At 39.0% G+C, this 27,349-nt stretch overlaps 1 protein-coding gene across 9 annotated transcripts in view; it reads right to left on the bottom strand.

The window, feature by feature from the left end:
• Window positions 1–27,349, bottom strand: part of PDE1C (phosphodiesterase 1C) — a 592,240-nt gene that overhangs the window by 73,915 nt on the left and 490,976 nt on the right. For all 9 annotated transcript variants that reach the window (XM_021079205.1, XM_021079206.1, XM_021079207.1 and 6 more), the window contains 5 exons: window positions 25,696–25,836; window positions 18,825–18,925; window positions 15,970–16,098; window positions 7,418–7,519; window positions 6,721–6,841 (listed from right to left, as the gene is read on the bottom strand). In XM_021079205.1, the coding sequence (XP_020934864.1) occupies window positions 6,721–6,841; window positions 7,418–7,519; window positions 15,970–16,098; window positions 18,825–18,925; window positions 25,696–25,836 (594 nt within the window). The remainder of the gene's footprint in view (window positions 1–6,720; window positions 6,842–7,417; window positions 7,520–15,969; window positions 16,099–18,824; window positions 18,926–25,695; window positions 25,837–27,349) is intronic.

Genomic DNA, 27,349 nt, shown 5'->3' with positions numbered 1-27,349 from the left:
CACAAAGTGAATCCAAGTTCCTTTGGCCACTTGGACATTTCTGACAAGCAAGAGGGGGGGAGCAATTAGGCAGTTGGCTGTTCACAAACCACCCCCTCTTTCCATTTCCTGTCTGCACAACTAGAGTATGCTTGCCAGAATCTCTGCCAGTTTACGTTAGATTAAAAAACAAGAAGAGAAAAGATGTATTCCCACCACAGTTGTGGCCTACAAAATCTCCTACACCCACCCTCTCTCTCTATGTCATCCCCTCTTTTGGTGCCTTGATGTATGTAAGCACCAGAGAGGCCAGGTAGATGGTAGAGTCTAGATCTAAAACCACTGCTTACTGTAAACCACCTGCCAGTCAAGAAACACTATACAATTGGATTGCGATGATCATTGTACAACTATAAATGTAATAAATTCATTGAGTAATAAAAAAAATGATAAAAAAGAAACACTTGTCTGTACTTTACATGAATGAGGGTTAAAATTCCACGTTATGTGTGCTGGTACCCATTTGAGGGTTGGTTTGTTACAGCAGCTATCTGTAAGCAGCAAACCACTTAAGAGAGACAAAGATTCTTTCCACATGGGATGTTCACAGAGCGGATGACATCTCTAGAGGAGGAGGGAGAAGGAGGAGGAGGAATGAGAGGAGGAAGAAGGGAAGGAAGGAGAGGAGGGGGACGAGGAGGAGAAGGGGTTGGCGGAAAAAGGGGGATGAAGAGGAGGGAGAAAGAGGAAGAGAGGAAGGAGGAGGAGGGGGAAGCAGATGTGGCACTACCACCACTACCAGGAGGAAAAAGAAAATTTATGAGAAGATACCTCACACGAAAAAGAAAAAAAAAAAGAATACAGAATCAGAAAAATAAAAATAACAGACAGGGACCGCTCGCCAGAAAAACCAGTGCCAACAAGTGATGAGCAAACGTAGCACCATGGTCAGAAAGAAATTCCTGAAATTATCAAGAACAAGGGCTCAGAGCAACAGGAGCTGGCAGAGCTCAGGGAATACATGGAAAAGAAAAACAGAACCACTGCATAAATGAAGGTTGTACTGGAAACAGCACAAAGGAGAGTTGTTCTTGATAAAAATATGTTCAGCGGCATGGAGTTGAAGAATGAAAGAATACTACAGATCAAAGAGTTAAAGAAGATTTAAAGGAAGATAACAGATACAGACTAAAAGCAAAAAAGAGGCAACGTATGAATAACTCTTTCCTAAAGAAGAGACCTAACCAAGTGAATAAGAAAATCATTCAAGATTTAATCAATGTGACATGAATTGACACAGATAAAGAGCATGCCGGGTCTCAAAAAAAGCTATTATAGAACAATCATTATTGAAATATATTCTAGTTCTGTCCCTGGGATTCAAAGGTAAAGAAATAATCCTAAGGGTACATAAGCAAAAAGAGAGATCACCTAGACATGGAAATAATTCTAGCATGGCCTCCAATCTCGCCACAGCGATACTCACGAGTGGAAGAGGTATGAACAAAATCTAAAGAGGACCTCAGAGAAAGAAAGTTTGATCCCCCCAAATGCCTTACCCCAGCAAACTGTGACCCAAGTACCACAGCAGCAGAAAAACTTGCAAATGCACAAAATGTGGTTTTTAGTACTTTTAGAAGAAACCACTCTAGGAACAACTTTGATCAACCAATAAATAAATGGATCAATCATGGCCAAAGTGCCAGCACTGAGTAGAGCCAAGACAAGAACAAATGGAGAACTATGCTTTTGCCAAATCTGTTTATTTTCCACCTTTCTGGGTCACACTGTTTGGAGTGTTTTTTTGTAAACGGCAGATACTATATGAGATAGAATGCTCACTTAGAAAATATGGAGAATTTAGAAATAATATAGCCAACAAATAGTAACAAGGAATTAGTTAGGTTATGAAAGGAAAATGGGAAAGGTGTTGGGAGGTAATGAATAAGCCCTGGCTGTCTTATGTGTTATAAATGGGGGTGCAAATTTATAATTCAAAGCTGACATATAAGGAATAAAGCTATGTTTAAATAACAAAGGTACAGACGATAAGAATTAAGCAATTTAATAAAACCAGGTGTTGTGGGAAGAGTCGGGAGGAAGTATACTAATTTTTATAGCAAGGAGACAATAGATACTATCTAAATAAATAAAGTCAGTGAAGTTTTCATTATCAGGTAAGTCACCAGAAGAGCTGAAAATGTAATATAAAACTTCTAAGTCACCAGAACAAATACATATATAACAAAGCAGATGGCACTGCCAATACAGTGAACTGTTTAAAAAGAAGCCATAAAAACAGAAATCAGGATACAAAATATGATGGCACCTAAGAGCACAGATTCCTGTCATTTCAATAAATGTTAATATGACTGATTTCAAATAATAAAAGAATTTTAGGTTGGCTCATAAATAGCCTCAATTATATACAGTGTTTAAGAGGCACCCCTAAACCAAAGTGTCTTTGAAAGGCTGGAGTAAAAAGTTGTGAAAAGACAAGGGTCATATTCTTAAAATGAGCTAAATTTGAAATCTAGGATTAGGAAAGACAACAAAGCAGGGCTTCATAATGATAAAGGATACAATAAATAAACAGTTCTTGATATTCAAAGACCAAATAACACAGAATCAACAGTCATGAAGCAAAACCTATACCATGTAGAATGAGACAGTAATATAAACACCTCTCAGCTCCCAATAGATCACATTTTTTAAAATAATGTAGAAAATAAATCTACTTTTCAGGAGCTATGGACAGTCACAAAACTTGATTATACAATCGGTGACAATTGAATTTCACGATAAAATCCAAACAAGAAAATTCTTTGATCAAACTTCAATAAGTTGCAGATTAATTACAAAACTAGAAAGCAAAGGAAACCATCACTGGAAAATTACATAAACAAACACCTCCATCTGAAGGAACTCTTGGGTAAAAAAGAAATCAAAACCAAAATTACAGAATATTTAGAAAAGAATGATTGTGAACACACTGCATAACAAAACCTATGAGATTCATGATAAGAAAAAAACAAACTCCTTAACTCCTTGCTTTGTATTTTCTTTTTCTTTCTTTTTTTTTTTTTTTTTTTTTTTTTTTTGGTTCATTTGTCTTTTTAGGGCTGCACCCAAGGCATATGGAGGTTCCCAGGCTAGGGGCTGAATCAGAGCTATAGCTGCTGGCCTATGCCACAGACACAGCAATGCCAGATCTGAGCCTCATCTGCAACCTACACCACAGCTCACGGCAATGCCAGATCCTTAACCCACTGATCAAGGCCAGGGATTGAACCCACAACCTCATGGTTCCTAGTTGGATTCGTTTCCGCTGTGCCATGATGGGAACTCCACGCTTTGCATTTTCTAATATCTAACAAGCTGAATGAAAACAAATGAATAGAGCATTCAAATCAGGAAGTTAGCAAAAGAACAAAATAAACTCAAGCAGAAGAGATGAATTAATAAAGATGAAAACAACAATTAAGACATTATAAATAACGTAATACAAGAAATAACCAAATGATTAGTTGATTTTATAGATAAGCAAGGGAGAAAACACTGATATATGAAATAAGAAATAAAAAATGGGGAAATAACCACAAACACAGAGGAAATTAAAAGAATTATAGGAAATGTATATAAAATGTATATAAAAATATACAGCCATACTAAGGAAATGAACTTCAAGAGTTTTATAAGATGTATTTACCAAAGAGGCAAACCTTGCTTCTTTAAAGTCGATATTTCATTGAAAAGGACCTAAGGCTGTGGCTTGGATTTTGTAAAATATGGTTATAAAACTGAAGATGTAACTTACTCTTTTTAGCAAAGCAAGGAAAGTCTGGTCTATAAGCACTGAGGCTATATCCTTATACTGAAATATAACCCAACTTCTAAACATAATTCTTTTAAAGACTCTACAGTCCAATTGAGATTTCCCATTTGAACTGTCCAATTTAAAATCTATAGTTAGGAGCTAAGGCAACATTTCTCCCACATGGGTTATTTACCATGGCTTACGGCATCTGGGTTAAAATATTAAGTCAATAAAAATAATTTACTGAATCCTAATTACTAAAAAATAGTTCCAGTCCAGTGAGCGAACATTCCACTCTCAATTGTCAAGAAATTCAATACCGTTATTTTAACATTGCCTCTGGTACATCTCCTTTCAATTCAAGTGTATATGAGTGTGTGAATGTTTCTTTCAATAGGAAAAAAAAAAGGTTAAAATATTTAATTACTTTCTCATATTCACTCTCTACAATTAAAAAAATGGATCACTTCACTACCTCAAACTTATACAAGTTAGCTATGCCTTAGCACTGGCTACAGACTAAATATTTCTAGTTATAGGGGGTGTTATTACAAAAGTAATGATCAAAAAAAAAGTGCTTGATAAGAGGAGCAATGTTTTGGAGAACATTCCTTCATTTATATTAGAAAAGTAACTTCTGAAAAAGAATGGATCAAAATGAGCCCTTGATTAAGAATGAATGTGCAGGAGTTCCTGTCATGGCTCAGTGAAAACGAATCTGACTAGCATCCACGAGGACACAGGTTTGATCCCTGATCTTGCTCAGTGGGTTAAGGATCCGGCATTGCTGTGGCTGTGGTGTAGGCCATTAGCTGTAGCTCCAATTCGACCCCTAGCCTGAGAACCTCCATATGCTGTGGGTGCAGCCCTTAAAAGACAACAACAAAAAAGAATGAATTTGCAGTCATTCTTGAATATACACCTTGGCCACACCTGTACAGCTCTGGTTTCTCTCACACACTTGGGTTCCCCTTGACAACTACTCTGTGAGGCCAAGCAATGATTATATGCAGAATAGGGTACCTGCTGGTGTATTCACAGAACAGCTTAGGGGTGTACACGTGTGTGCAAGTGTTGGACAGAATAGAGGAAACGTAGAACAGTTAATGCAGGAAGGACCCCAAGAAAAAAATCTGGTCCAACCATCCTTTAAATCCTCCCATCTACCTCCCCCCCCAAAAAAAAAAATCACAGGTAAGACCACTGGGAACCAGAGGAATGATTGTATTAATCCCAGGTCACAAAATAGTTGGAATAAAGATTCCAATAAAGAGCCCTCTGAACTTTGTTTAGTATGTTGTTAATTCTAGTCCTCCCTAACAGAATATTGTGTACAGCTTCAGAAGGAAAAAAAACCCAGAAATGCCTTTTATAATTTCTCCATTCAAACTAGAATCATGAGAATAAGAGTCATCATAAGAATAAATCACTTTCAGGAGTTCCCGTCGTGGCGCAGTGGTTAACGAATCCGACTAGGAACCATGAGGTTGCGGGTTCGGTCCCTGCCCTTGCTCAGTGGGTTAACGATTTGGCGTTGCCGTGAGCTGTGGTGTAGGTTGCAGACTCGGCTCGGATCCCATGTTGCTGTGGCTGTGGTGTAGGCCGGTGACTACAGCTCTGATTGGACCCCTAGCCTGGGAACCTCCATATGCTGCAGAAGCGGCCCCAGAAAAGGCAAAAAGACAAAAAAAAAAAAAAAAAAAAAAAGAATAAATCACTTTCAAAAATCCAAGTAACCAGTGAAAGAGTGTATCTCTTGCCAGTTTAGGGGACAAAGTTGAGACTGGAATTAATAAGTAATGTTTTATGGAATCTCAGAGGTCTCCGAATCTGTACTGTAACTTCCCTTAGTAAATTACCAAGAATTAATGAATTAACTGTTTTACCTTCAATTAACTGTAATTCAGGTGCCACAATCTACATGTCATCTGCCTTCAACCTCAGGATCGCAAGTCTTAAAGCACATTTGTGTGTGTGTGTGTGTGTGTGTGTGTGTCTGTCTGTCTGTCTGTCTGTCTATGTGAAACGTCAAACCTTTGTTTTATTTTTAATTACTTATGGATATTCTTTTTAATGTTTATGTCCCCCAAAGATCTTTCCCCCCCATTTTTCAAATCAAAGTATAGTTGATTTACAATGTTGCGCCAACTTATGCTGCACAGCAAAGTGACCCAGCCATACATATATATACATTCCCTTTCTTATATTATGGCAGCTCTTCTTGAGATGAGCTTATTAGTACACATGCCTGGATTTGAGAAGACAGCATTCCTGGTCCTGTACATTTATTTACCTTTGTATTTCTCTACTTCCATGCACTTTAAAAAAATTTTTAAAGTAATGTATACTCATTAAAGGCCCTGACTATTCTTATAGAAAACACATCCCCGTGTCTTAGGATGCAGTAAGTTTAAACATAATTGGACCAGTAGCTTCCAGTGAGTTCCCGACCTCAAATAGCCCCATCTGGCTTTGGAATCTGACAACATGGCCTTGTTTGCTAAAAAGGAAAAAAAACAGCCAATTATAGCAGAGAAAGGGGTTAAAGATTAACATCTTTATCCCACAGGGCAATGCCAAAGTGACTGCCATTTGGCCACCATGTTAAAAAAAAAAAAAATAAAGGGAAAAACATTCTTCATATGATATTTTGGCAAAAGATTAGCACAAGGAAATGCATTTTTTTTCCCAAATAGAAATGCATAGGATAGAAATACCACACTGTTCTGAGAATCAGAATTTAAGTGAGATTCAAACATCACATGACAAGAAGGCAAAGAGAAAAAAAAGTAGCGAACCTTCCCTCCAAAAAGAGGATGACTGTAATGGCATAGTCCTTATCACACTGTTGCTGAAATACAAAAATCGGAATGCTGTCCATTGATGGGGGTGACAGCGGGGAAGGGTAGCAGAGCAGCAAGTACCTGTCGGAAGAACTCCTCCAGGAGTGACATTGTCCAGCGATGGTGGAGTTCCCAGGCTTTTGCTGGATGGCTAATGTCTGCTGTGTGCAACATCAGAGACAACGCTTTCGGCTTTTCAATTCTGTGAACCCAAAGGACCCAAACACATGATGACCAAACTTACAGAACCTCAATAAGAGCTTCTAATAAATCGCTATTTTTAAAAATCCCTTCCATCCTCCCATCTCAGACCCCACTGCAGCCAAACTGGGGAAAAGCATCATTTTCATCTTACAACTGAAATACTGATCAGCATAGTCTCCACATTTATTGAACTGTACACCTCCAAAACTGATGCAAAGCCATTTCTGGAATGACTGCCATCATGAAAGAGACAACAAGAATCCAAGAATCACATACTGACTTCCATTTAGTGCCCCCCTGCATTGAGGGGATATATGATAATTTAGTTTCCAGCAGGGAAATGCTTTAAATTCTAATTGGAGCAAATTGCTATTGGCCCTATTATTTATTTCAACCCTGATGAGAACATATCTGTGATAGGTAGATTTTTCATGCTTTCCCCTCCAAGCATCACTATTTTATGAGACCACTTGATAAAGTTATCCTGAAGGGGATAAACTTGAAAAGTACAGTGACATGGACAAGTACAAGGTCAAACACCTATAAAAACACATGATGTCACAGGCCCACTCACGCTTCTGGCTGCTGCAGAGCAGTCTTCATGGCTTTGATTTGTTGGAAATGACAGGACATATCCGTGGCCATCACCATCTCAATTACCAAGGTCCGAAACTCCCTTTCAGGGACGCCCCGTAGAGAAAAAAAGATGGAAATAAAAAGAGGAAAGTAAAAGTTAGTTTATTCCTTGCTAGTTCTAATCAAAATCAGTTAATTAGTCATGATACTTTGAATCTAACTTGAATCTTTTTTTTTTTTTTTTGTCTTTTGTCCTTTTTTTTAAGGGCAGCACCCTTGGCATATGGAGGTTCCCAGACTAGGGGTCTAATCAGAGCTATAGCCACCGGTCTACGCCAGAGCCACAGCAACGCCAGATCCAAGCCTTTTCTTCAACCTACACCACAGCTCACGGCAATGCTGGATCCTTAAACCACTGAGCGAGGTCAGGGATCAAACCTGCAACCTCATGGTTCCTAGTCAGATTCACCACAAAGGGAACTCCCTAACTTGAATCTTTTAGGCAAACTTTTGAATGAGGAATAAATGAGGGTTAAAGACTAAGAAAATAATTTACTAGGAATATGGTATGTGGAATGCATATATCATTTGGAAAATGAATTCACAGGAAAAATGCCAGTGCAACTGAAAGTGTAGTAAAGGATTCCTTTCTCAACTGAATTCAAATTTTAAGAAAATTAACTTGAAATGGGTTCTAGGAGGGGACGTTGGATATAGGTATTCCACTGTTTTTTTAGGAGACCTTATTTTTTTAGAGCAGTTTTAGGTTTACAGAAAATACCCTCTTGCCCTTGTACAGTTTCCCCCATTACTAACCTCTTACATTTGTTTGTTTTTTAAAAAATTATTAAAGTATAGCTGACTTACAATATCATGTCAGTTTCAGCAACGTGTGACCGGCACAGCAATTCGTGTGAACAGGTGTACTGCACAGCAATTCAGTTACGTATATGAATATATAAACTTCAGATTCTCTCCCCTTACAGGTTATTACAAAATATTGAGTATAGTTCCCTTTGTTATACAGTAGTTCCTTGCTGGCTATCTACTATATATGTAGTAGTGTGTATGTGTTAATTCCAAAATCCTGTTTATCCCCACCCCACCTCCTTCTCCCCTTTGATACCCATAAATTTGTTTTATAAGTCTGGAAGTCTCTTTCTGTTTTGGAAATAAGTTCATCTGCATTTTTTTAAAGATTCCACATAATAAGCAATATCATATGATATTTATCTTTTCTCTGTCTGGCTTACTCCACTTACTGTGATAATCTCTAGGTCCCTCTTGGTTGCTGCAAATGGCATTATTTCATTCTTTTTTTTACAGCTGAGTAATACTGCATTGTGTATATATACCATATCTTCTTTATCCATTCATCTGTTGATGGACACTTGGATTGCTTTCATATTTTGGCTATTATAAATAATGCTGCTATGAACACTGGAAAGAATGTATCTTTTCTAATTAGTGTTTTCATTTTCCTGGGATACATACACAGGAGCGGAACCGCTGGGTTATATGTTTAGTTTTTTGAGAAACCTCCATACTGTTCTCCACAGTGGCTGCACCAATTTACATTCCCACAGTGTATAGACATTCCCTTTTCTCCACATCCTCACCAACATTTGTTATTTGTGGTCTTTTTGATGATAGCCATTCCAACAGGTGTGAGGTGATATCTCACTGCGGTTTTGATTTTATTTCCCTGATTAGTGATGCTGAGCATCTTCTCATGTGCCTGTTGGCCATCTGTATGTCTTCTTTGGAAAAACGTCTATTCACAGATTTTACCATTTTCACACTTTGAGTCGTTCGTGTTCTTACTGAATTGTAAAAGTGCAATATATATTCTGGATACAAATCCTATGTAAGACATACGCGTTGTGAATAATTTCTCCTACTCCCTATCTTGCTTTCTTTATTTTTTTTAACAGTGTCTTTTAAAGATCAACAATGTTAAAGTTTAATACAACTTTTTAAATGTTGCATGCCTTTGGGGATCCTATCTGAGAAACCTCCGACTACCCCCAAGAACTTTGCTTTCCTCCAGAAGTTCTACCATTTTAATCTTATACATTTAGGTCTATGATCAATTTCAAGGTAATTTCTGAGTATGATGTGAGGTAAAGGTAAAAGGTTTTTCTTTATTTTTTTTTTCTATATTGGTATCCAGTTCTTCCAACACCATTTGTTGACAAGCTTTTCCTTTCTCCATTGAATGCCTTGGCACCTTGGTCATCCATCAGTGATGAGTCAATTTCTGAACTCTCAATTCTGTTCCATGGATCTGTACGCCTACCTTTTCACTAATAAAACTCTGTCTTGATTCCTGAAATCGGGTAGTGTGGATCCCCTAACCTTGTTCTTCTTTAAAATTGTTTTGCATTTCTGCTTGAGTCATAGAATAGCCTCACAGTTTCTAGCATAATTCTGCTGGAATTTTGATTGAGGTTGTGTTAAATCTATAGACTTAACATCTATATAATACTGAGTCTTGTAGTGGAGACTACATGATGACATTATACCTCTCAATTTATTTAGGACCTCTCTAGCCAGCAATGTTCTGTGGTTTTCAGCACATAGGAGTTACACTTGTTTTTTTCACAGTTACTTCTATTTTATATTTATGCTATTGTCAAATAAGTTGTTTTTATTTATTTTCCAATGGTTTGCTGCTAATCTGTGTCCTGTAGCTAATGAAATATCCACATACTTTTTTTTAATATGGTGAACAATTTTAATTGATTTTTAAATGCTGAACTAACCTTGCATTCCTGGAATAAACCCTATAAGTCAAAGTTTTCCAGAGAAAGAGAACCAATATACATAGAATATATATTCTCTCTCTCTGTGTATATTTATTTATACAGAGAGAGAGAGAGATTTAAGGAATTGGCTTATATAATTATGGAGGCTGACAAATCCCAAGGTAAGGTGCCAAGCAAGCTAGAGACCCAGGAGAATCCATGGTCTGGTTTCAATCCACGTCTGAAGGCCTGAGAACCAGGAGAACTGAAGGTGCAGTTTCAGTCTGAATGCTCACAGACTTCTACATGTAAAATGTAAAAACCTTGTAGTGGTATAGGTCCATCTGCTTATAAACAGTCTCTATGTTATAGTTTTTACATGTAGTATACCTCCCTGTAGTATAAACTCATAAGACTATTGTATTTTTTTTTAATGATAATAAAGACTTAACCTAAAGAAATTCAGAAAAATACCCTTTTAGGGAGTTCCCATCATGACTCAGCAGGTTAAGACCCCAACTGGTACCCACGAAGATGTGGGTTTGATCCCTGGCCTTGCTCAGTGGGTTAAAGATCCAGCATTAAGGTGAGGTGAGGTGCGGCGTAGGTTATAGATGTGGCTTGGATTTAGCATTGTTCTGGCAGCTGCAGCTCAGATTCGACCCCTAGCCACGGGTGTGGCCCTAAAAAGAAAAAGAAAAAAAAAAAGAAAAAGAAAACTAGACTCTCATATGTACCCTGATATTCACCATTTTATTCTTATCTTTCTTTTTCTGATTTACTTCACTTAGTATCTCAGTTTTATTCATCCCTAAAAGTCTGATTTCCATCAGGTACCATTTTCCTTCCACCTAAAGAACTTTATCATTTCTTAAAATACAGCTCTGCTGGTGATAAATTTCTTTAGTTTTCCATCATCTAAAAATAATGTGACATCATTTTCACTTTTAAGGGATATATTCACGGGATATACCATTCTGTGTCAACACTTTTTTGTTTATTTTTGTTTGGTTTTTTGTTTTTGGATGCACCTGTGGCATGTGCAAATTCCCAGGCCATGGATTGAACCTGTGCTATACCAGTTACCCGAGCCACTGCAATGACAACTCCAGATTCCTTAACTTGCTGAGCCACAGAAGAATTTCCTTTTTTGTTTCTTTTAACACTTTAAAGACATTATTCCTTTGTCTTCTGGCTCTATGGTTTCTGATGAAAAGTCCAAAGTAAATTAAAAATCTTTCCGCAAATGCAATGTGCCATTTTTCTCTAATTTTATATTTGACCCTTAGCAGTTTGATTATAATACACACGCGGGTATATTTTTATTTAAATTTATCCACTTTTAGGTTTGCTGAATTTCTTGAATCTATAAATGTATATCTTTCACCATATTTGGAAAGTTTTCAGCCATTATTTATTCAAATATTTCTTGTGCCTCATTCTCTCTCTCCCCCTCTTTCTGAGACTCTAATTGTTCCTATAGGTCCCCAAGACTGCTCATTTTAAAAAATTCTTTTTTCTCCTACTTCTTCAAATTGGATAATTTGGAATGACCCTTTCAAGTTCACTGATTCTTTTGTCCTCCGCAATTTTCTACTAAGTCAATGCAATGAATTTTTTAAGATAGATATTTTATATTCTTCAGTTCCAAAATTTCTGTGTGTTCTTGCTTATAGTTTCATTTCACTGGTTACATTTTACACTATTTTATTTATTACAAGCATACTTTCCTTCCCCTCAGCGAGCATAAATATAATAACTGCTTTAAAAGTTCTTGTCTGATACTTCCAATAATAATGCATCCTGGAGATTGCATCTATTGTCTTTTCCCTTGCAAACAAGTCACATTTTCCCGATCTGGGAAAATGGTATTGGCATTGAGACTTTCACAGAATTTGCTTCCCCATATTTGGCAATCTCTTTTCTGGGCTTCTAATTCACTTGCAAGCAGCTCTCGTAGTTCCTACACTGGTTTCTCTAGCCAGAAACATAATGGAGACTGGTATATAAATATAGCTTTCTTTCTTTTTTCTTTTTTTGGTCTTTTTAGGGTTTCACCTGAGGCAAATGGAAGTTCCCAGGCTAGGGGTCAAATCAGAACTGTAGCTGCCGGCCTACACCACAGCCACAGCAACGTGGGATCCAAGCTGCATCTGCAACCTACACCACAGATCAGGGCAACGCCCGATCCTTAACCCACTGAGTGGGGCCAGGAATCGAACCCACATCCTCATGGATACTAGTGGGCGAATAGAAGCCACGATGGGAACTCCTTAAACATAGTTTTAGTAACTTAGTGTTGCCTTGACTGAGACTTGCCTTGGGAGTAACGGCACAAAACACACTTCCTAGTTCTATCATAGTCTCCAAACGTTAACACATCTTCAAAATTTGTCTGATTTTATTCACTCTCTAGAGCCTTCAAGTCACTGGAGGCCAAACGTTAACACATCTTCAAAATTTGTCTGATTTTATTCACTCTCTAGAGCCTTCAAGTCACTGGAGGTTGTGTTTGTTTGTGTCTTTGTATTTTGTTCATAGCTTATAATTGTTATTTGTAGGAGGATTGCTTTATCAGCAGCTGATTGGTCTGCTCCAAGAGGGATTACATATTTTTCTTCTTTGAAATGCAGTAAACACCTGGTAATATGTTCATTTATAAAGGCCCTAAAAAGTCTAAAGCATTTAGGTATCCAAATAGAATCTATCATGTATTAAATTGCTTTCTTAGAAAGATACAGGATACTAAACGTATGTTGGTTTTGAGTTAATGGGCTTTACTGAGAGCCCTAAATAATTTTATTCATGAGATAATACCATTGTCTTGGAGCAATGTAGTTCAACATTAATAAAATAATTTTAAAATATTTTAAAAACTGTCCTTAAACGGAAATATAATAGAACATTAAATCTATGTGACTTCAGTTAAAACATCATCAACTGCAATATTTTCTTAACTTACAGAATCCCCCCAAAATAGGAGTAGTAACAAAGCATGTGGGCACCGTGGGCTAATATTGTAAAGAAGAATCCCCTGAATCAGAATATTCCTATACCTGAGATGCTTTATGATTCTAATTCCAATATATTTCACTCTCTGAGAGAATAAAGATAGTGCTGAAAAAACACACAAATATATAAGGCTAGCACATAAACAAATTGCATTAAACTACATTCCCAAGTGACTAGTTTGACCTGTTTCTTTCGTTCTTTTTTTTTTTTTTTTTTTTTTTTGCTGTCCAGTGGCATGTGGAGTTCCCCAGCCAGGGATCAGATCTGAGCCACAGTTGCGACCCTTGCCACAGCTGCAGTACCAGCCCCTAACCCACTGTGGGGGCCGGGGATCAAAGCTGGGTCTCTGAGCTCCAGAGACACCCATGATCCTGTTGAGCCCCAGTAGGAACTCCTGATCTTTTTATACTAAATTTACTTATGGTTTGCTGGACCACTCAATTTTATAACTTGTTTTTTTATCAGAGTCGGTATTCAAATGATTCACAACTAGTACTTCACAAATACCCACCAATAAGAATGCAGAGCTAATGATAAACAATTCAGATGGTTGCCCTGGTGATAATAGTGTGTACCAGTATGAACTGATAATGTTCTGGTCTACTGCAATGATTCTGGGTTTAGATACCACCTAAACCAGCCTCACTAACCGCAGTGGTGGACTGAACAATGAAGGAGGCATATTATCAGAGCAGAGTGGGAACCCAAACAACATGGCTAAATGTTAACAAACGTAGAGTTAAGCAGAAATAGAAAATTCTTAACAAAAATACAGATAACAGAGGTGGCGTATCTATGCTTTGAAAATGGGTTAGGAGATAATCATGGCCATCCAGCCATAATTCCCATGTGTCCACAAATCCCACAGTCCAGCAATATCAGTGTATTACCTGAAAGCCTTAAAACAACAAACATTCTTTGATCCATGAATTCTACACATAAAAATATATTAAAGAGATGTTCACTGTAGGATTCTTTATCGTACCCAAAACACACAAACACCCACACAGTCACATACTCAAAATAAAAGTGATTATGGGACATCCATAGATGCAGTATGGTATAGTCTCTTAGCATAATATTTTAACTGCCATGGGACAGTGGCCACAGAATATACCACACAGACCTTCAACTACAGGAATGTAACTGGCCATAGGCCTCATCTAGTACATTCTGAAAACTATTGCCCATTTTTGCCCCAAGGCCATGTTTTCCATGAGCAGCTCCAAGCCAATGACTGAGGGCACCCCTTTCTAGGAGACATGGGGCTCCTCTGAGGCTTTGGCTCAAGAATTTCTTGACCAACCACATTGCTGAACTTTCCCCGGGATGCATGGAGATCTAGAATGCTTCTACCCAAGCTTTTTTTCCTCTCTCTTTCTTCTGGGATCAAAAATAAAAATAAAAGAAAAAGAAATGAGACAATTATGCAAGCTTTGAAGCACTTCATTTGACTGTCGTAAGGCCAGGAATATACGCTATTTAAACAAGCCCTCACACAATCCTTCAAAACCAGGATGTATCTGAATACATGTATCTGAAAGGATGTTCTCTCCCATATTCAAATCTTTCATTATACTTTTACAAACATTTAAATTGGATAGAGGAGTCCTTTTTCTAGAGGATTTGCATTGATTAACTGAAATGCTCTGCATTTTTTACATGTTGCCTAAATCTAACAGTTTTTCCAATAAAATTCAAGCCAAATATTTCTCTGTGTTTTAATGAACTAAACGCTGCATGGAAATTAATGGCCAACTCTTTCAGAAAATCAGTTTCAGATTTGTTGTTCAGTATGATTTATTTCTCTGAATCCCTGCATAGAGGCACAGAAATACTCAATAAACAGCTGGTCATTTAATTAAAATATAAATATTATTTGCATCACAGTAGATTCAGAAGTTTTAAGCATTTAAATGATTTGGCCTATAAGCTTTGAAATGCTTTGACCTATATTTACCGCTACAACAATTTGCAGGCTTGTTGCAAAGTGTGCTAAGCACTTTTAATAGATTATATCATTTATTATTACCCTAACCAAATATTACTATCTATTTTCTAGAAATTAAATTTTAAAAAAGGTGTAAAGGGGCTGAGTAACTTCCTAAATGTCAAACAGCTAGTAAATGACTGTGTTCATATTCAAACTCATGTTCCAAGTTCAAAGACACATAGTGTCATTTAGGCAACAGAATTCAGAATTAAGTACCTATGATTATTATTATTATTATTAGTCTTTTTGCCTTTTCTAGGGCCGCTCCCATGGCATATGGAGGTTCCCAGGCTAGGGGTCTAGTCAGAGCCACAGCAATGCGGGATCTGAGCTGCGCCCGTGACCTACACCACAGCTCACAGCAACGCCGGATCGGTAACCCACTGAGCAAGGCCAGGGATCGAACCCGCAACCTCATGGTTCCTGGTCGGATTCATTAACCACTGCGCCATGACGGGAACTCCCCTATGATTATTTTAAAGTGTCAATTTCCTTAGCAAATTTTGAAAGATTTTTTTTAAGACGTCCAATTAAATATAAGGTGAAAAAAAAAACATTAAATGACAAAATTCAGGTTTAAGCAGGTAAGATAAAAGCAACACAAGGTTCCTAAGGTAACCAACAGCAAATACTTCCAACATGCCTGCAATATATTTGAATATTTATGTCAAGAAAAAAAAAGAAAGAAACAGCAATAAAAATTTCAGAGTATTATTTCTTCAAAAAAAAAAAGCACACTCCATCTCTCCTCCCAGCTCCTTTTCTGGCCTCCAAATCTCTCTCATGGTCCATCCTTACCTCCAGTCATCTTTCGAGAGGTTGATCAAAATATTCATTTCCTCATCCTCCTGCAGAAGACGGTAGGCTGCACTTAAATGGTGATTTTCCAATACAGACCTATCGTTGTACAGAATAGCTGGGTCAGACCTGAATAGAAAGCCAAGCAAAATAATTTAGGATGTTGAACAGCTGCAATTTTTCAGATAACTCTGCTAAGGTGGAATGCGCCATCTCTTTACCCTACTTTAGCAATTAACTTTGCCTCCATGCCTTTAATATCAACCAAAAAGTTAAATTAACACTACAAACTATCAATAGATGAACGCAGGGTATTTTAATGTTAATTTGCCAATGTTATTTCACATGTGATCTCCAACTTGAGAACTTTCAAAACTGCTTTATAAACAGATCTCAATTACCCGGAAGAGTAGCAAAGCTGATTTTTTTTTAAAATGTGGGTGATGTCAAAATTCCTTATTTTTTTTCTGGAATGACTTTATTTTTATTTTATTCAATAAGAGAATGTGTTTATTTTAGTTGAAATTCCCTGAACACATACAACCTGGTGGGAACAGTTTCCCAGTCCACTATTAGTAGTTTGATCTTAAAATTTTGCCATGCAGAAGCCACATGTGGGAAATTGGAGAGTAAAAAATATAAAGGTTATGTGACAATTGTTAGTTGCTTTCTAACAGCTGAATGACACCAAACATAGGGTGATCTACTTTTTTTTTTTTTTGGCTTTTTAGGGCCATGCTTGCAGCATATGGAAGTTCCCAGGCTGGTGGTCGAATCGGAGCTACAGCTGTCAGCCTACAACACAGCCACAGCAACGCAGGATCCGAGTTGTCTGTGACCTACACCACAGCTCACAGCAATGCCAGATCCTTAGTGTACTGAGTGAGCGCAGGGATGGAACCCACAACGTCATGGTTACTAGTCGGATTCATTTCTGCTGTGCCACAATGGGAACACCTACGTTCTTAGTATATGTATTTTAATGAAACTTTAGATTATTAGAGCTTATTCATGTCTCATCAAGGAAGCTGAGTCCCAGAAATGCAAAGTGGGAGTTCACAGAGCCCCACAGTGGTTAAGTGGCAGGGTTGGAATGAAGGCAACATCTGACAGTTGAACCATTTCTCCCCAAGGTAACTTCCACCTGGCATGGGCCAAACTTTGGGATATGTCCAGCATACGTTTAAAATGTTAGGCTTTACAGTCTATCCATCAAAGGGCAAAGAACCCGGTCACAAATATAGTTTCCTAAAGATGGATCTCACAGATGGAGACATTTTGGATAAAATTCAGTTAAAGAAGGCAAATGTTTAAATTTCATTCCAAATCAACTTAACTGAGCCCACTGGAATTTTCCCACTCCAATGGAGATGACACAAAACAAGCCAATTCTGAGATGAAAGATCTAATCTTGTATCCGTTGAGCAAGTAAGGCACCAACTGATGTGTATTTTGTGACATGATGCAATTTTCCAACTCCTGTAATTAAAGCCATTTTCCTCTGAGTTGTGACTGCTTTTGACACTGGTCTCCAGCCAAGATCCATGTACGACTCTTCCACCCACCTCTCTTCAGCAGGTGCTATTCACTGTCATCTGAGCAAAGGTTCCAGCGGCAGATAGGCATTAAACAGAGATGCTCTGTGGAATACCTGTACTCAGAGACCTTGCAATTGAACTACAGAAGGCTGCTTTACAGCAGCCAAGACTCCTCTGTGAAGAGGCAGGAGGTAGAAAATGAAGCCACAGCTTAAGTTCTTTTGTCTGCTCCCATTCTATTGAAATCCCTTTCTGAACAGAGATCAGATGATACTGTCTTCTTTTGTGTACCCCATAATTAAGTGTTGGCTTCATTAAATACAGGTAGAATGACTTAACGAACACAAATCTATCTGAAGTATGCACCTGCTTTTCCAAGGGACATCAGAAAGTATTTATTTAGTCTTAAACTCTCAACCCTCACTGCTATATTCTGTCTCTGTGTCTTTCTACCTTTTTCCAATTCTAGCTTCTTTTGATTCCTATGTCAAGACCCAATTATTTTACTGTCAGAGTCTCTCTGGCTCCACATCATAGTCTTAAGGGAAGCTAAGTTCTTAGACAAGGAGAAGGCAGATAAGGCTTCATCCTAAATGGAAATGATAATTGACTGGAGTTCCGTGCTAAGAGGAATACTTAAGGATAAATCTGCAGCTTGGTAAGAAAAAAAAATCAATTAGTGATGTCTGTCAAAGTCAAGAGGTTTGGAGGGAGGAACTTGGACCTGTATTTACCATCCCCCACAGAGCTTTTCATCTCCCTGTACAGTTCCTTATAGAAGGTGCAAAGTGGCCTAGAGGACACAGCCTAGCTCCCTAAGCCCTGTACCAGGGAATGACATACACACTGAATAGGGTAGCAGTGAAATCAGGGGGAATGAGAAGAGCATCACCAGAATCCAGAGGTCAGAGGGTAAGATGGCTCTGCTATTGTTTACATCACTGGAATCATTCCAGTCCTTGCCTGTCCTCACTGATTTAGCCTACATGGTATCTGCACCTTTATGTAAACCCTTCCTATTAGAAACAGGTAGAGATGCGTGGTCCATACATAAACAGCTAGCATTAGAAAAGAGAAGAAAAGAATATCCACATTTAACATGAATAACATAGGAGAATTAGGAGTGAATGGCTTCTTTTGATTGAGGCTGACCAAGCTGATCTCTTGTTCATAAGTTCATTTTTTTCAGAAATGCAAAATAGAGCCACTAAGCCAAAAAAAAAAAAAAAAAAAAAAAAGGTGACGGCACTTTTCAAACTGCTCACACTCTATCCCTGCCCCCTCTTGCCTCTTCTCCAAACAATACAACATCCTCACCGGGTCTGAATGTGGAAATTGTTGGTGGTTCCGGTGTGCTCATAGTCGTGGATGGCAGCTGAGAAGATTATAGCAAAGATCTCCAGCTCCGTCAGCCAGTTCTGAAAGGGATATTACAGAGCAATCAGATAATCTGTCTCCTTCTCAGATAAAGTCTTCAGCTTGCTGACAACACACCCACACTGCTGCCTTTCCACCCCGCAGCTGGCAAGCTATTGCCAAACACACGCTTTCTGAGAGACAGAATTTCTTTTCTCCTGTGAGGAGACTGGAGGATGTGTGATTTGAAAAAGCATGCCCAGCTCAGTTGAAAGCGCTACCTAACAGTGTTTTTTCAAAGAAACAAAAAACAACGAACATGAACACTGTAACAGCCCTCACTGCACCCTCTCCCAAACTCCAAATAAAGTTCCTAAGTAGACGTAGGAAAAAAAATTAAGTTTCAACACAGTACCAAGAAGAGTAACAGAAAACCTCATGTCTAATCCATTAGAAAGTAGATAGGGGAGTTCCCATGGTGGCTCAGGAGTAATGAACCCAACTAGTATCCATGAGGACGTGGGTTCGCTCCCAGGCCTTGCTCAGTAGGTTAAGGATCCGGTGTTGCCATGAGCTGCGGTGTAGGTCACAGACATGGCTTGGATCTGGCGTTGCTGTGGCATTGGCCAGCAGCTGTAGCTCCAATTCGACCCTGAGCCTGGGAACTTCCATACGTCATGGGTGCGGCCCTAAAAAGACAAAAAAAGAAAAAGAGAGAAAATGGATGGGTAGGGACAGATGGAGAGATAATATCTTGCCTTCTGCATACTGATGTTTGAAAAGACCTGTCCTCATCCACATCATCAAAACTGGCTGAAGTTCAGTGGTTCTCAAAGTGTGTTCTCTGGACTTATAGAGTTAGCATCACATTAGAAATGTAAACCCCTACCCCAGTCCCACTGGATCAGAACCTCTGGATTACAGCCCACCAATGTGTGTTTTACCAAGCCATCCAGGCAATGCTGATGAATGCTGGAGTTTGAAAACCACTGCTGTGTTTGAAGTTCCCTTAACTGATCTCCATTTCAGACTTTATGGATTCGCTGACACCTCCCCTTCCTTCTATAAGCCATGCTGCCCAAGGTCCACAGCATGGAGCCTCCGGGACTGTTAGCTCACCCTTTGGTACTTTCTGCTTATCTTTGTACTAGTTGAGTTGATGATCACAAATTTCAGTATGGTTTATACCGAACCCAGTTTTTTGACAAACTGTATTTATTATTATAATTAAGTAGTAAAATATAATCTAAACCAACAAACTATGAACACAAAACTGGAGTTATGTCTACAGAACCTAAATTCAATGCTTTGCATGGTCAACTATGCAAACTGGAGTCAAAAGAGGTGTGATAACTGTGAAACAGTAGAAAACAATTATAAAAATTTAGGAAGAATCTGCACTCAGTTTTTTTTCATGAGAATCTGTAAGTTCCTATTTCCTTTTAAAGAAATGAAACCTAGTCTTAGGGCAGGGTTAATGCCAGACAAATGTGAGTACCTAAACTGGCAGAATTCAGAAAGAAGCCTGAGTTCTGGATTCAAGATTCATAAGAAAATTAGTTGTTTAAGTAAACAAAATGATTTTAAAATGCACAGGCCAATTTTTAACAATTCTCCTTCTGCTTTTTTTTTTTTCATTTAACTACTAATTTTGGTCTTTAAGAAACTCCCTGAAATTATTGCCTTCTTTGCAGATGGCTAAGGGAAAAATAAATTAACCACATACAACCTATGGCAAAAGACTTCATAGATAGGGGGGAAAATGAGCACAGAAATACCTCAGGGGAAAAAAAAAAAACAAACCCTACATTTAAAAAATGATTAAAAGCAGAATCCAGCCTAAAATGTCAGGAAACATTTTGGCATTCGGATAACATGCTTCAAAAATACAAACTGATGTACTATGAACAGAAAGACACAAGGAAAGAAACAGAATAAAATGAAAAAATAAACAGAGTTAAATGAAAAGAGATGGGTAAATAAGTGCTAATTTCAATAAAACTGCAACACTATCCTGAAAGCAGCAAAGGCCATCCTCATCAGGGTTGACATTTTGGGGAGCTCACTCTGTGTTGGGCTATTTATACACAGAAACTCATGCAGTACACACAACTCCACAGAGGGAGGTACTCTTGTCACCCCCCTTTTATAGATGACAAAACGGAAGTTGGGAGAGGGTCAGCAAGTCACCCAAGGTCTCACAGCCAGTCCTTTGACAAGCCACACACTCGTACCCCAGAGTGGTCACTTATAATCTTCTTTTTTTTTGGCCTTTTTAGCCCTCCCCCCTACTCCCGCCCCGAGGGATACAGAAATTCTCAGGCTAGAGGTCCAATTGGAGCTGCAACTCCCAGCCTACACCACAGCCACAGGGACACCAGATCCAAGAAGCATCTGCAACCTACACTGCAGCTCACAGCAATGTTGGATCCTTAACCCACTAAGCGAGGCCAGGGATTCGAACCTGGTCCTCAAGGGTACTAGGGGGTTTGTTACCACTGAGCCACAATGGGAACTCCTCTATTGGTTTTTTACTGCTCCCTTAACAGATTACCACAAACAAGGCACACACTCCTATTTATTGGCAGGCGGTTCTGTAGATCAGAAGTTGGCACCGTTGGCTGGATTTTCTGGTGAAGCCCTCACAAGGGTGAAACCGACCTGCTGGCAGGCTGCGTTCCTTTCCGGAAGTTCTGCGGGACATCTGTTTCCAGGTGCATTCAGGGCACTGGCAGAATTCACTTTCTCATGTGTGCACTTGACCCTCCATCATCAATCTAGCAACAGCTGGTTGAGTCTTGCTCACACTTCTTCTGTCACACTTCTTGACTTTTAAGGACTCATGGGATTACAAGGGGCCCACCTGGAGAACCCAAGATAATCTCCCTGTTTTAAGGCCCTCTGGTTAGTAACTTTCATTGTATCTGCGGAGTCTCTTTTGCCATCCAATGTGACATATTAACAAGGGTGACATCAGAGGGCAAAGGTCACGGGGGCCGAAATTCTCCTGGCCACAAACCCTCATAAAGTTACTTCGTGGTCTTTAACCGGGTTGCCATTTGGATGACCTTAGTGTGTCCCTTGAATATATGATGATGTCACACATAATCAAAAGAACAAGACGCGCAGCTTCTCTCTTCTAAAAAGAAAGAAAGAAAGAAGCCAAAGGAAAATTAATGGCACTGTGCCCGCCAAAAGCAATGAAAGGGCCAAAGGATAGCTTTGGAGTTCCATTTTTGACCCAATACAAAAGCCGACTGGAGCTGGGAGTCTGACTCAGATCTATTCAATCAACCACTCTGCAATCTAATACTACGCAAGGATTTTCTCTTAGATGTGAGCGAAATCATTATGAAAGAATTCAAGCCTCTTCTAGGCATCTAAGTAAAGCAATAATGAGGACTATAAACAGACTACAATGAGTAATACTGTTGATGCTGAAGCCCAGACATCACTTTATCAATGGGATGTTTTCATTCCCTATGTGTCTTACAGTTTATAAAACTGAAATGATTACACGCATTTTCCCCCGCTTGGTTTGTAATGAAAGGTTAGAGTAACAATATGGTCTCCATTCATCAGCCCGCTTCCCACTGTTTTTCGGAAGCTTTTTGCAATGAAAGACGTTTGTTTGGAGCTGCATTTCCAAGAGGGAGTGGGTGGGAAGTAGTTTCTATATTTAAGAATTATTCTGAATATGGCCTGAACTGATCATGAGAATTTAATGGCAAATGGCAAACGAGCTCATTTAAGAATAGTGTGCAGCACACTATGGCTGCTATGATTTAACATCTATGTCAATGACAAGGTGCATTAGCATAAATGCTTGGGAGTTTTTCTAGAGGGCTACAAAGGCTGTGTAGGATTCACCTTGACATCCCCAGAGTGTGGACGCACTGTACACAGTAGGGACCAACTAAATAGATGTCAGATAGATGATTTCAAAGTACATTTTCACATCCATTTTGATCCTCACCACAATACTCTGAGGTACTACATAGGATAGATACTAAGGTGTAAGACACCAGGGGCTCTTTGCCTGCCCCTGGCACTGCAGCAGCGTGGCTGAAGATTTAAAGTCATGATCCCAGAAGTCAGATTTGAGACCAAATCTTGCCTCTGCTGCTGTACCAGTTTGCTAGAGCTGCCACAACAAAACACCAAAGGCTAGGCAGCTTGAACATTAGAAATCTACTTTTGAAGAGTTTTGGAGGCCCGTGGTTCAAGATCAAGGTTTTAGGAGGTTTGGTTTGGGGTGACAGCTCACTTTCCTGCTTGCAGATGGCCGTCGTCTCGCTGTGTCCTCACGGGTTCTTTCTTCAGTGCATCTGCACGTTGTGTCATCACCTCTTCTTCTGAGGACACCAGTCTTACTGGTTTAGGGCCCACAGAGCTGACCTTATTTTACCTGAATTATGTCTTTAAAGCCCTGGTCTCCAAATACAGCCACAGTCGGAAGCATGGGAGTTAGGGCTTCACAAAAAATGGGGGGGGGCCATAAAATTCAGCCCATGACAGAGACTTTATGATACACTTTATAATCTTAACTCTGCCAGTGTGGTTCATCCTATTTCCCCCTGAATTTGTGCCACTTTCTTATTGATTTATTTATATAATCTGGATTTTTTTTTAAAATCTTTTTAGGGCTACACCCGAGGCATATGGAAGTTCCCAAGCTAGGGGTCAAATCCGAGCTGTAGCCACCAGCCTATACCACAGCCACAGCCACGTGGGATCCAAGCCATGTCTGCAACCTACACCACAGCTCATGGCAAAGCCGGATCCTTAACCCACTGAGCAAGGTCAGGGAGTGACCCTGCATCCTCATGGATGTTAGTCAGATTCATTTCTGCTGAGCCACGATGGGAACTCCTATAATCTGGATCTTAATCCTTGTTCTCTATTTTTTTCTCTCAAGTCCTTACTTCATTATGGTGATTTTTTTTTTTAATCCTACAGAAGGTTTTAATTTTACCATTCTCAAAATAATCAATATTTTGTTATATAACTCTTGTGTTTTGAGGCTTATTTAAGAATTTCCTTTTCCAAGGCTATAGACATACTCTCATATTTTCTTGTAATACAATCAAATTTTTATTTTTATGCTCACATCTTGAATTCATCTGCCTGATTATTTAGTGAATGATTTCAAGTAGGACACAAACATTAAGTTTTTTTTCTGAATGAACTGTCCCCAAGACATTTTTTGCACGGAGTAATTTTCCCTGTAATTGTTTTCTACAGACCTGTCCTCATCTTTTCATCGGCCATTCAGTCTCCGTTATACTCCAGTCCGTGTTCCATCCCCACCAAACCACTGGGACTGGTGGTGACAAGTTCACAACGATTTCCATGCTAAAGGCAGTGGTCACGTTATCCTCATCCTACTCTACCTTTTGGCAAGTCCTGCATAGGTCACGATTCTCTTTGGAAGCTCTTTTTTTCCTTGCCTTCCAGGACACCTCACATGCTCTTGGGTTTTGCCCCAATCTTGCTGGCCACTTTTTTTTTCAGTTCCTATTGTTGGCTCTAATTCATTACCTTCATTTTAAACTTGAGACCACTCCAGGGCTCCCCTCAGAGCCCCTCTACATCTCCATTCACACCCTCTCTTCAGATCACCTCATCTGGTTGCATGTCTTTAAATAACATGGACATGCCCAAGACCGCCTAATCGCCATGGCCATCCCTGACCTCACCCAGAACTCCAGACTCCTTCGGTTTTCTTTCTTCCTGGCATTGCCACACTGACATTGAGTACGGATCTTAAACCCAACATGCCTGAATCAAAACTCTTGACTTCCCTTCCCGCAAAGCCTGCTTTGCTACAAGGCTCTCATCAACCCTATGTATCAAACCAAAAATCTAAGATGCCCTCTGGATTCCTCTCCTTAGGGTTCCAAATCCTATTCACCCCCTAGTTATTTTAACTCTAATGCAGAATAGAACTTTTGGTCTCTACAGTCCCAGCAATGTGCTTCCCAGTCCAAACCACCAGTCTCTCTGAATAGACTTCTGCTCGCCTCTCCTAAGAGGCGTTATCTTGCACCGCTGTCCCCCTCAGATGCTGGCCTTATTGCTGCTCCTGAATGGAGCGAAGCTGTTCTCTCAGGAGGGACATTTTTTAAATTGAGGTTGAATTAGACATACAGCTTTACGTTAGTTTCAGGTGTACACACAATGATTTGATGTGTGTATATATTGTGAAACAATCACCACTGTAAGTCTAGTTAACACCCATCACTATACAGAGTTACAGATACTTTTCTTGTGATGAGGACTCTTAAAATCTACTCTTAGCAACGTTCAAATACACACACACACAGTATTACCAATGTATTGCCACCACGCTGCACATGACATCCCAATGGCTTATTTATTTTATAACTGGAAGTGTGTACATTTTGACTCTCTCCAGCCATGAGGTCAATGTACTTACTAATCCTGCACTAATTCCACTGGCGACTCTTCATTAGTTCTTGGCATGACTCAAGCCTAAAATCACAACTGTCTCAGATTAAATATTACTTCCCGAGAGACGCTTTTGCTGACTATCTAATAAAACACCCAGGTTTCCCTCTGTAGGTGGCCTATTTTTAATTCTCTGCAGAGCACTAGGATATGTTCTTATTTACTTTTTCATTGGTCTACGATCTATAAATTCTCTCTAAAATGCATGGTTGGTTGGATAATTCTTGGGGAACGGAAGTCCACAAAACAGTGCACGTCCTATGGGCTCGACCTCACCAGAAGAGAAACAGACTCCAGTTAAAAAAAGAAAAAATCACCATCCCATCTTTAGTGCAATCTCAGCATTCTTGTCCGTACTTACCGCCACTCCTGTCTTATAGAGGAGGTAATGCACAGTCTGTGTAACGTCAGCCGCATGCATTAAATTGTGGTAGGGATTTTTGTGCTTGCTGTATCCCACTTCCAGGGCCTCCACAAATGAGACAAGTGCAGAAATGGGGATCTGAAAGAGAGCGACAAGGTTAATTAGCTAGGGACCTAGTAGCTTTGAGCGAGGGTGCAAAAGTCTAAGGCACTCTAGCTGCCTCTTGCTGGAGGGGTGACGTCTCACATGAGGGAATCAGAATTTTTCCCAGTTAGTAAAAATCACCGAACAAAGTATCAGATAACCTGAAAACTAACAGGAAGCCCCTGGTCTGCCTTGCAAATTGTTCTTGGTTTTCCAGTTCAAAGGCCCGGGGTAATGACACAGGATCACCTCAAGGACCCTCAGGGCAAAAAAGAGAGGTATTCATTTATTTCTCAGGCAAAGCCTCAAATCTTTACTTCTTGAGAAATAAATGAACATATACAATGCAGAACCTCATTTATTGTGGGAAAACATCAAGTTCAAAAAGACCTTAAGTAATAGAATGATGGCAAAACAAACACAAGCTGCCTCCTTCTGACAACCACACCCTTTAGGAGGAGAGATTGTGTACACTGGACAGGTGAGGAAAAAAAACAAAAAAAGCAAGTGAGAGTCTGTTCTATCACAGAAATAAGCTGTGATCTTGTGTTTACCACTTGGCAATTTATTATTGGTGCCTTGTAATTTGGAAAAATATTTCCAGTTAGCCTAGTCACTTTCTGTCTCAAATATGTATAATACAGATACCTTCTTTTTCTATTTAGCAGAAAGTGAACAACGGCAAAATGCCTGTACAAAAACAAAGGGACTCAGAAAATGTTCATTGTATTAGTTTTCTGGATCAATTCTTTGATTTAGGGTAAATTATCAAGTATAAGATTGGAGGAATGATAGAAGATAATATGAGAAAAAGAATATGTGTGTGTGTATATATATATATATATATATTTATTTATTTATAGGGTCACTTTTCTGTACAGAAAAAAGTGACAGAACATTGTAAGTCAAATATAATAAAAATTAAAAAAAAATTTTAAAGACTGGAGGTAAAACAGGGAGTGTGTGTTCCAGGAGGCTAAAAATCACATTTAGAAAAAAAGAAGGAAAATTCTGCTGTAGTGCTTTAAGGGAGTCCATACTATGTTATTCCTTGGGCACATTGTTCCATATTTACTATTTGTGGTTTAAAAAATTTAAATACACCCTTTTATTTATTTATTTACTTATTTCTATTTGGCCACACTTGCAGCCTATGGAAGTTCTCGAAGGATCGAACCTGTGTCACAGCAGTAACAAAGCTGGATCCTTAACCTGCTGAGCCACCAGGGAACTTCTTAAAAATAGCCTTCTGGATGTGCGGGACTAATTCACTATCATTATCATTCATTAAAAAGGGAAGATCCAATGATCTTGGGTTACTCGGGCTATTCTTTGGAGACCGATGAGTCACTGAAATGCAAGGTAAAGGTGTGTCTATGTGCATAGGAGCTTTCTTCTGAGGTTTGGAGCATCCATGGGGTCTTCAAGCAGGTTTCTAATGCGAAATAAATTAAGGATCATGGCCACAAAATGCTTAAGTGCAGTCCTTAGGAAAGTGAAAAAGAAT

The sequence above is a fragment of the Sus scrofa genome, chromosome 18 (genome assembly GCF_000003025.6).
Source record: "Sus scrofa isolate TJ Tabasco breed Duroc chromosome 18, Sscrofa11.1, whole genome shotgun sequence".
NCBI classification, from domain to species: domain Eukaryota; kingdom Metazoa; phylum Chordata; class Mammalia; order Artiodactyla; family Suidae; genus Sus; species Sus scrofa.
The sequence above is the reverse complement of the archived record's forward strand: the minus strand, read 5'-3'. Positions and strand labels throughout refer to the sequence as shown.